Source organism: Trachemys scripta, chromosome 6 (genome assembly GCF_013100865.1).
Source record: "Trachemys scripta elegans isolate TJP31775 chromosome 6, CAS_Tse_1.0, whole genome shotgun sequence".
Taxonomy (NCBI): domain Eukaryota; kingdom Metazoa; phylum Chordata; order Testudines; family Emydidae; genus Trachemys; species Trachemys scripta.
In genome coordinates this window covers 118,572,274-118,582,918 of record NC_048303.1, presented here as the reverse complement: position 1 = coordinate 118,582,918, position 10,645 = coordinate 118,572,274, and the positions used below count along the sequence as shown (strand labels likewise).

The window sequence follows — 10,645 nt, the reverse complement described above, 5'->3', positions numbered from 1 at the left end:
GAAGAGTTCCCTTAAATTCCTTTGGGTCATTTCTCAAATGTCTTTTCTACCTGTGTTAACATACTGGGTTAAGTTCTGCTTCTTTGAAATCCATGCAGGCATGTTGAGTGCAGTAGATGGCAGGAGAAACCAGAGGGAGGACCTAGTTATCTGAGCATTGTCTTCAAGCTGGTCTGGTTCCCAGGTAGGTGGTGAGTGTTATGGGTGAGACTACAGTCACCTTTCAGGGGAGCATTTTACACCAGTACTTGTAGCAAGGAGGATGCTTTAGCATCATCCTGCCTGAGACCAAGTTCCCCCAACCCTGCCTGACTAGAAACACTTATCAGTGCCAAACTAGCTTCTCTCATGAAGGCTTTAAGCATCTCCTTTGTTAGAGCATAAAGCCAACGAGAGGGTGAGTGGTAGGACTCAGGGAAGGCAACATAGGACTGGTCAGGGTAAGAAATGGGGAAGGGAAGGTAGAGTGGCAAGCCCCAGAAATCTGAGTGATCCAGGGCAGAGCATCATTCCCATAGCCAGGGTCTGAACAATACTCCAGACCTGCATTGTCTTCAGAGGGGTGGAATGGCAGAACAGCATCCATGGGAGACCTTTTCCTGGCATTGTTAGCCCTCAGATCCTGTCCTAGGGAGTTGGGAAGGCCCAGGACAGCAAGTCAGCAAAGGAACTGAAGTCAGGCTGCCCTACTCAGAGAGAGCTGGTCTCCAGAACCTGGCTCAGAGGGTACATTTGAGGTGGGATAGCAAGACAGGGAGTCACATGGAGAGATCTGCAGATGAACACAAGGACGAGAGACCTTTGTTGAAAGCAGCTAGTGTTTATTGTGGAAGAGGCTAGTTGTTTTAACATACAGAAGTGTTTAGTCACCAGCAGAAACCTTTTATATCCACCAGCCCATATGCAGTTCCATTAACAAGGCTTGTTACAGTTACCTTAGAGAAACCCAGCACAGGAATGAGAGGTGGGAGGAACACCCATAATAACTGAACTAGCAGCACTGGTTAAATGCTGTTGGAGGAAGGCAAGGTGGAGCCCTCATACTGGACAAGTGATCCCTTAGAACCTCTAGGTGGACTGGAGTCAGCCCCTGTAGCCAGCATGTGCTCAACACCCCAGGATTCCCATGTAGTGGGGTTCCCATCTCTGACCCACCCTTCTCCAGCCTGGAAGTTGGACCTACTGAGCTGGTTCTCCCATCCTGCAAACCCATCAACAGCTGTTAGAAGCCAAGTCACCATGAGTCACAGCTGGAAGCCCTCAGAAGGCATAAGGCCCATTTAATAGGTGGGTGTTCTAGACAGTTGGGTACTCATGAGAAGTTATCCTGTCAGTCACTAACTAGTGAGGAGATGAGAAAGCCAAGGTATTAGAATAGCAGACCCAGTGCAGCTAGGATCATCAAGGTGATGAGATTTGCCTCCATTCCATGAGAGTTGCTGCAGTAACTGAAGAGTGCGACATGCTGTTCACCACAAACATCTGCAGCATGGGGGCGGAGGAGGCATGGATATGAAACCTTCAGGCTGTGACCTTCTCCTCTGCTGGTTCCCCCACTGGCTCTGTGGAGTCTCCAGCAGGAGCAAAGGGTCCCACAATCCACGTGAGGGGAGCATTCTGCACCACATATTCCAGCAGCTCATCCAGGGACTCCTGGGCTTTGGTCACTTTCTCCCGGGTCTGGGTCAGGATACCCTCAGACAGCTCCTGGAAGGACTGGACATTGGAGAAGGAAGTCTGGAGCTCTCCCATGTTCTCATAGGCTTGCTGAACCTTCTCCTGGAGAGCGGCAGGGAGACCCTGGATGTTGGGCAGGAGGCTATGGCAGGCAGTCTGCACCTGCAAGATGAGGTTATGGGAAGTGGCTAGAGCCTGGGACGCCATCTCCTGGAGAGAGAGAAGGGAGTGATTAGATGCATGTGAAGCTCACTCCTGTCAGGATGTGACATACAGCATTGTCACACTGCATCTTAGCAAGAGGACAAGGATACTGTGACACTCTGCACCCCACATTCACCATAGTAATATGATTATGTGGCATTTTGTACAAAGTATGCCTTGTAAGGTATCACTCTGAAAGTCTCAATCTGTTGAACATTAATCTCTCAGACTGTATATGCTATGTATGTGTTACTGGAAGAGGTTGTGAAGTTGAAGACACCACAAGCAGCCTTTGAGGTACAACAATGAAGAAGCTATAGAGGGCTGATAGCCTTCCTGGGAATGTTTCAGCTAGCCTATGAGTAATGGCTGCTATTACTCAGCAAGGCATGCAAGGGCATGTGACCAGACCACATGACACTGAACTCCATTTTGGTACCTGTATTTTTCCCCACAAACTGGGCTGGCAACTTGGTGGGAACCCTTTGTTCCAAGTTATGTGGAGAGACATCTCTTGGCCTTGCTCCCCACACAAGAGGGCTTCTGGAAATCCCTGAGAGGCAGATTGGAGGAAGTGCTGGTCCCAGGCTAAAGGGATTTCTAGCCTACATATGGAAACTTGGTGGACTGCTCATATAAACCAGGGTGAGAAATTACTAATTCAAACCATATCTAGTATATATTAGGCTTAGTTTGTGTTTGTTTATTTGCTAAGTAATCTGCTTGCTAGACTTTAAGCAATTATAAGTGATATCTTTCTGTAGTTAAACTTGTTTTATCTTAACAGTGTATCTTAAAGATAAGTGTTTGGGAATCCTATCTCTAAACAGAGGCTGTTGCACATCTTCCCCACATCAAGGGGGGAAGCAAACAGATCCCTGTGCAGCATAAGATGGTATAATTCTAGGTTTTTGCTCTAGTAGGGGTGCGCAGCAGGGGAGCTGGGAAATTGGCTGGGGGGGGGGCCTCCTGTTTGTCCATGAGTGGCTTAGGTAAAGCACTCAGGTAACTCAGTTGGGTGTGTGGAGCCACCTGCTGTTGTGGTGGGTGATTCACAGCCAGCCTCTCCAAGGCCTGTTATCAGCAGAGCAACATGAGAAAGGCCAACCCAGCTGAGTTGTTGGGGGGGGGGGGGGGGGGGAGAGAATCAGTGGTTCCAACAGCTCCTACATCACACCCCAGGAGTACAACCCGTCAGATACCTCTGGCTGTGGTGAGCCGTCATCCTCATTGCCTCCTAGCTGGCCCTTGTGCCACTCTAGCCACATCTGCTGCAGCTGCTCCTGCCCATCATGAACCTTCTGACTCACGGCCTCCTTGGCATGTTCCATCTAGAGGACACAAGGGTTCAGTCACTGTGCAGGACAGCAGAGAACAAGAGCTACTCCCAGTATTGCTCCCAGTGTCTTGTGTACAGGGGAGCAGCAGAAGCTGAGTGAAGCAGACAGTGCCACACCTGTGATACCACTAGGCTAGAGACCCTCCACCTGGAAGGGAGCTGTTGACTTCTGCAGCCACCAAAGACCAGTGTCACCTGCATCTATGGGAGTGGTGTACCATACCATGCACCCAGCACTACATGGCACTCAGCTGGGCTTTGAATTCTAGTTGTGTGCAGACACTACATGACCCCCACCTGCTCATATGATCATTCAGGGACATGTAGAGCTTGGCAAGCCCCAGTCTGAGCTTCAGTGATTAGAGCAGCTACAGGGGAAAGCACAATAAGACAAAAGGCCCTACCAGGTCGATGGTTTGCTGGAGCTGGGAGAGGGCCTCCAGGGTGTGCTGCCTGGCTTGTCTCATCTTGCCCAGGGTGTGCTGGTAGGCTCGCTGGCGGAGTTTGGTAGACAGGGAGCCCAGACGCACAAAGTAACTCTTCTGCTCTCCAGACCCCTCCATAGGGGTTGCCAGCTCAGCTGGAATATAGCAAGGGAGAAATGGCCAGTTGTGATGAGACCTGAACTACAGAGTCAGACCCCAGTGTGTGGAATCCTGTTCCAGGCTATGGAGGCCTAGCTACAGGCACTGATGTGTCAAACACAAGTTAAGGATCACTACAATGAGGGATTAGGCAGAGACATGGACACCAATACACGGACATTCATTCCCAGCCCTCCCTCCCGGATGAGGCTGGAGATTCCCCTCCACCCACCAATACCATATTTTATGTAAAGAAAGGATCTATGGTAAACTGTTTCCAGCTGCCAACATTTGCTGCAGGATGTCCACTAGCTGCCACCTAATGGGCAGAAAATAAGTCAGATTCTCAAGTTGCAAGAGACAGCAGGCCCATGTGATCAAGGTGGGTTGCATGGCCCTTGTTACCCCACAGAGCGTGAGGGAGCAGAGGAGTAGGATACAGAGGTTAAAGCCCCATTCTGCTATTGGGTCATGGAGAGCCAGCACCAGTATTCTCACCAAGCTCCTCCTCTGTCATGGGGAGGTAGTGGTCCATCAGTTGCTCAGATTTCCCTAGCACTGTGTTCATGCTGCTGGTCACTGCAGATTTGGTCATCTCCATGCTCTCCTGGACAGCCTCTTTGGCCACACCCACCATGCTGGTCACCGCATCTTTTGCCTCACCAGCCATGCTGCAGACTGCATCCCTGGCCCCTGCCACTGCAGCACGCATGCGGTCTTGGGCATCTGAAGCCACCTAGAGGCGGGTGTCAAAGGAGAAGTCATGGCACTCTTACACTAGAGCTAAGAGATGGGTTTGGAGGGGTGGGAGGGAAGAAGAGAGGAGAAGAGGAGGGAAGCATAGCAAGGGAAGCCTGGAAGTGCGGCAGGATCTCTCCCTCCAAGTGGTTAATGCTCATCTGTGGAAGCTTTCTAACATACTAACCAGCATTCACCCCCCCATCGAGCTGACTGTGGCCTCCTTGTGGAGGTGTTACAGCTGTGGGAAGCGCCAGACAGAACCTGGATTTCAAGGAAGTGTTTGTTGCTACTTAGCAGCATCAATGGAGTAGATATGGCAGTAATTGTGATCTGCCCCAAAACCATAATGCGTGTTGTGTTTTTTGTAACCAAGATGAAGGGTTCTTACCTTCTGCACAGTCTGTTGCAGCACCGGCAGCTTCCCCTCCAGGGTGTCTAGTCCCTTACAGGCATATTCATTTGCTGCTGCAACTAGAAGAGGATCAGAGTGGTTTCCCCTCAACTCCTTCCTATGTGCTCAATCACAGCAAGCATTTGGGCAGGGGGACCCCCTGCCCCAGTGTCCCTTTGTTGTAAATAGCCTCCCATGTGTCGTGTGGGGCTCAGGAAGAGGTTATGCAACTTGGCCAACAAAGTCACATGAGAACCAGGATTAGAACTCAGGTCCCGGCTGCCAGTTCTGGGTTCAGAGCACTAGCCCCAAGATCCCTCAGGAGAGGAAGACAGCCCCCTGAAGCAACCAGAACCTCTTGGAGATTAATGTTCTGTTGCACTCTAGCTCATCAGGGATTTCAATAGGCTCCTGCAAGCATCACTCCAGCATTTTGTAGACTGGTTAGTGCCCCATTGGCTTTATGGCCATGGAGAGATCAGGGTTGGATGCCTGACACTGCTCGCTCTCAGCTGGCTTCTCAGTCCTAGGACAGGGGGAAAACCATGCCCTGCCCCACAGCAATCCCTGCAGAGCAGCGCTAGTCCCCATGGAGAGCTACCTGCCCAGTGTCTTGTCCCAGGACCTGTGTCCAGCTTCAAGGATACCAGGAAAGGGGCACTGTCTACAAACACTCATTTGCCAGGACATTAGAGTGAACTGAGACAGAATCTGTCAGGTACCCACCCCAGGCTGTTCATACAGGAGTGTTCCTGTCTCCCCTCCCTTACTCACTCTGTGACTCCAGCTGGTCCAGGATGGGCTGTGCCCCGGTGATGGCAGCAGAGGTGATGGCCCTCACCCCAGTCTCTGCCACATCACAGACAGCTTTCATGGCTGGGTGGGTCTCTTTGGTGGCCGCGTAGCTGTCAGAGGCCATCTCACAGGCAGATCTGATCAAGGGCAGGTCAGCCACCCTGCCCGCTACAGTCTGAGGGAGAGAACGGAGTCAGTTGGGGAACATCCACTGTCTGGACCGAATGATGCCTCAGTCGGTTACCCTCTTGGGATTGTTAACTCTGTACCCAGCTAGCCACAGAGCTGGGTGCTGAAGGGTTCAGTGCTCCCCCATCCCAGGCCATTTCTGCTCCCTCACACCATAACCCCAGCTGGCTCAACAAGAATAGCTAGCAACATCCCCAGAATGATCCTTGCTTTCTTCTGCACACGTACAGCATGGCAGAGCTCTGCTCCCAGCAGCATAGGGGGCTATATTTATCTATTATATTCTGGCTGGAATGCCACAGCTAAGCGCTAACCCCATCACTGCTGCTGCCAGGATTAATACAGCTAGTTCTGGGCTTCCTTTCACAAGAACTAGTTGATGGAAAGAGTCCTGCCTGAGAAGGGCCCCTGCACGAATCCCATTGTGCTCCAGGGTGATCATCTGCAATCAGTGCAGCAGTGAGTAGTGCTGGGCTGCTCTAGAACAGTTCTAGGTAGCACTTGCCAGAGCCAAATTTGGAAGAAAAGCAAACAAAAACCTTCTCTGCAAACCAGAGAGTGCCACTCAGTTAAAATCAGAAACTCCAAGATGTTTTGAAACAAAGTTTGGGAAATTGACCTTTTCAGTTATAGCAACTGCAAGAGTGACAAGAACATCGATTTCACTTAGCTGCTCTGCTGAGTGGGAGCCTCCAAGACCTCAGAGACCCTGCTCCAGACAGGCTGCCCAGGATTCGGCTGGGCTCCCCCTCAGAGACTGGCAGGTTTCCATGGGAAGTCTGCCTGCATTTCATCAAAAGTTTTGTTGACTCCGCAATAGATTTGCTAAACATTTCATTCCAGCAAAATCAGCATTTTCTGCCACAATGAAGTTCTGTCAGAAGGCCAGCGGGACACCGGCTCCCCAGCATGGACCTACCTGTTGCTCCTGTCCCTGGGGCTCAGGGCAGACAGCCTGGATTTCAGTCGCGTTACCAGACATGCAGAAGGGAGTTGTCACTGCAAGAACCAGGAGGAACCGTTAAGGGATCAGCAGGCCTCAGGCTTCCAGCTGCACCAGATTGCAGCCTCACACTCATGTCTAACAGCTGCTGCAGTCCCTTGGCCAGTCAGTGCCTACCATAGTAGGGCACCCATGGGCTTCCCCAGGAAGGGAAACCACACTGCAGGACCAGGTAATGCAGGAGTGCCGGAAAGCCGTGGCCCTTTGCAGCTCTCTTTTCTGGCTTGTCCTAGCTACACTAATGGCTGGGACCAAGGAAACCTGTCCCAGGCCCTGGAGACCTCAGTGAGTAGGATACAGGGCCAGGCAGAGGAAATTCCTCCTGCCAGCAGGAGTCAGAGCCATGACAAGGAGCTGCAGCCAGGCTGCAGGGTCAGGGTAGTAACTGCACTAAGGGAAGAGTCAGCTTCTCCCTCTCCCCCATGCACTCTATCCGCCAGGAGCCGAGCCCCGGCAGAGCGGTAGGAAGGGGCTGGCAGTGCCCCTGCAGCAACACAGGCTAGACTGAGAGGAGGGGAGAACAGAGCAGCCCTGGGTGTTTCTAATGTCTGGCCCCTCTCCCTTCCCACGAGCAGACCGAGCTCCTCTGGGCACCACCTCCTTGGATATGGGGGTGGGGCGGGAGAGGAGATGTCTACTGCACCCCAACCATGGACACACCCCAGGCCAGGCTGGATTCTCTTTGACAAGCATGGTGCCCCAGATGGATGGAGAGTTAGCATCAGGGTGTGCACGGAGATGAGCTCCAGCAGCCCCCAGAACAGCAGCACTGTGTGGCCATGGCCAGCCAGGGCCAAGCTGCACAGGAGGCCTAGCTGGGCAGACGGGCTCCCAAGAGAAGACATTCCCCCTGGAGGGAGCAGAGCTCTTCCTTCCTGAGACAGGCACTTGGCTGTTCCTTGTCATGAGTTCACTGGGAGCTTAGAACAGCAGCCATGGTCAGGAGTGATTTTGTTCTCTTTGACAGTCTCTGTGCCCCATCCCCCCCCCTTCCCTTTCTGCCAATAGTAATCCTGGTCAGAGCTAGACACACCTGCAAGTGCTGCCTATTGAAGTGGAGAGTGGGCCAGTCATCTAACATCACAACTTCCCACACTAACAGTGCTCAAGAACTGAAAAGGGTTCAAACTCTCCAGCTCTCGCAATTGAAAACCAAACACGGCAAGGCAAGCACAGCTTTAAGGTCCATTCCAATGACAGACAAGCTCAAACAAAACAATCCCCCCAGAACTCAACACTTCAGACCCTGGAGCCCCAAAAACCAGAGTATAACTCCAGCTCTCAGCCCATCTCTCACCAAGCCTGTACTCTGAAGCTCCCTCAGCAGTACACAAACCAGCCCCTGCACAGCTTTTATAGCCCAGTGATGATGTCAGCAGAGGACAGGGGCCACTTGACAGACAGCTCAGCAAAGCAATCAGGAAGGTGCGGTCTCTACCCTGACCACTGAGGTCTGGAAGGGGGTGGAGCCTGGAAAATGGCAGTGTTACGATTGACATAGGGAGTTGTTTGCCTAGATAGAGTCCCAGCTGTTCCAGATGGGAACCTTGACCACTGTGATGATATATGAGACCGGGGAAACTGTTTCCACAGCTCTGAGTTCTCCTCGGTTCATGTAGAGGGTGGTGGGATGCCCGTGGAGTGCTGAGGGGACATTTCTTAGGGTACGCCACATCCAGCACCTGACTGGCAGGGCCGGCCCATGGGCCGGCCCTGCCAGTGTGCAGCTCTGCTGACCTTAGGAAAGGAGTGCGGGCTTCAGGGCAACTCCACCACATGGGCTCCAGGTCACAGCAGCACAGAGCTAGTGTAGGATTGGGACCGCAGGGTTTTCCCCTGGGACGGTATGTATATATCACTAGGGACCTCCTTACACATTGCATGTGGACACTTCTCCTCAGGCAACCCTCCAGCTCCCGGTGCCTGCCGAGCAGCGTAATACACCTGTGCATTCAGCCGAGACAGGACTCAGGCTGCTCCTGGAGCGGGCAGGGGGGCTAAAATCTTTAGCATCCCCCCAGCATAGACACGGTGATATGCCTGCATCAGGCCCACCAAGCTGCCAATGAATATAGCCCTCACTTTGGAAGTGCCCATCAGCCAGGGAATTCCACACCAGCTCATTGGCATGTTTCGATCCAGGCGTTCAGGTCAGCGGGCAGCAGGGTGGTTGCTGTAGCTGTTTGCTTCCCCATCCACTTTGGCAGAGGCTGGGTGCGTTCTCTGTCCCAGGGCTGGCTCATGCTGTGTGGTATTTCTCCAGGGCAGACCACCTCTTTGTGTAGCGTTCAGCAAACTGGGGCTCCGGTCCCGGGGGAGGCCTTTGGCCCTTACCCCAGTACCATTCATGCACAATAAATCAGACTAACAACTCCATCAGGTATCATTACCTGAGTTTTGCTTTCTCCTGGGAGCCTGTTAAATGTTTGACAATCTCTCTGCCATGGTTTGGTGGCTGGCTCGTGTGTGAGTTGATGCCGTCATGAGCACTGTCCCAGCAACAGGCATTTCCTCAGCAGACTCTCCTGGGTGCCTTTTACCTTTGCTGTTGATAGCATTTCCCATCTCCACTAACTGCACTCAGTCTAATATAGGTGTCAGTTCAATACATGGAACCCACAGGCTCAGGGGGTATCAGGGGAGCATTTGGGGAGATGCTGGGGGTGACAGCCACAGGGCAGGACTAAGTGTGGAGACAAGCTCTGGGAAAAGTTTGGGTGGGGAGGCGGGTCATGCTCGGCTCTGCCCTCTTCCTGTTATAGGATTACCATACGTCCTCTTTTTCCCGGACATGTCCGGCTTTTCGGCACTCAAACCCCCGTCCGGGGGGAATTGCCAAAAAGCCGAACATGTCCGGGAAAATGGCGGCTCTGCTCCTCCCCTGACTCTTCGGCTCTGTTTAAGAGCCGAGTGCCGTCGGAGCCCGGGAGGGGAAGTGCCTGGCCGGGGGCGCAGGGTCTGGGGGCTGCCCGGCAAACCGTGAAGCCGGTAGCGCTCGGGCAGCCCTTTCCACGTGGCTGGGAGTGGGACGGAGGAGGGGGCGGAGTTAGGGCGGGAAGGGGCGGAGTTGGGGGCGGGGCTGGGTGGGGAAATGGGCGGAGCCAGGGCCCATAGAGGGTCCTCTTTTTTTATTTATTAGATATGGTAACCCTACCTGTTATCATTCCTGGCCTAGTTACTTCAGTGCCAGGGCCCTTCCCAGCCGGAGTGACAGCAGATCACACCATGGATATCTTCTTCCCATAACCTCCCCACTGCCCTTCACACATGGAGTAAAATCAAAGCAGGGAGTGCAAATGCCTGGAGCAGCTGGGGAGGATGACAGAGGCCTGGGGCTGGTGCTCACGTCACTCCTTTAAAGCAAGCCTAGATTATACCCATGTTTCTGTCCCACAGAGGGATGTGAGCGGGCCTCTATCCAGAGACACGATCCTCCGCTTCAGTGGCTGCAAGTGCCAGAGTGGGGCAGTATTAGGCCCTGATCCTACAGTGAGCCCTGCACAAACCAGCCCCTGCATTTACTCAGACCCCCATTAGCTTCACCAGGCAGTTGGGAGCAGTAGTTGAGTTCCAGAGGGCTCTGCACAGGTGCAAGGATCCCCAGCACACAGAGACCACTGCGTACTCAGGGCATAGAAACCACCTTTCCAACCATAGCCCCCCGGCACATGTACATGTAGGCAGCAGAACAAGCCCAAACATGTTCAGAGCACAGTGCAAGT

General features: G+C 52.9%; 1 protein-coding gene across 1 annotated transcript; it reads right to left on the bottom strand.

Moving 5' to 3' along the window:
• Positions 1 to 840: 840 nt before the first annotated feature.
• Positions 841 to 9,488, bottom strand: LOC117879650 (perilipin-3-like). The gene is made up of 8 exons (XM_034774922.1): positions 9,464 to 9,488; positions 6,840 to 6,919; positions 5,711 to 5,906; positions 4,934 to 5,016; positions 4,303 to 4,540; positions 3,625 to 3,800; positions 3,084 to 3,212; positions 841 to 1,887 (listed from the first exon to the last, which is right to left on the bottom strand). The coding sequence occupies exons 1-8, from the start codon at positions 9,486 to 9,488 to the stop codon at positions 1,522 to 1,524; spliced, it is 1,293 nt and encodes a 430-aa protein (XP_034630813.1). The 3' UTR covers positions 841 to 1,521.
• Positions 9,489 to 10,645: the final 1,157 nt, after the last annotated feature.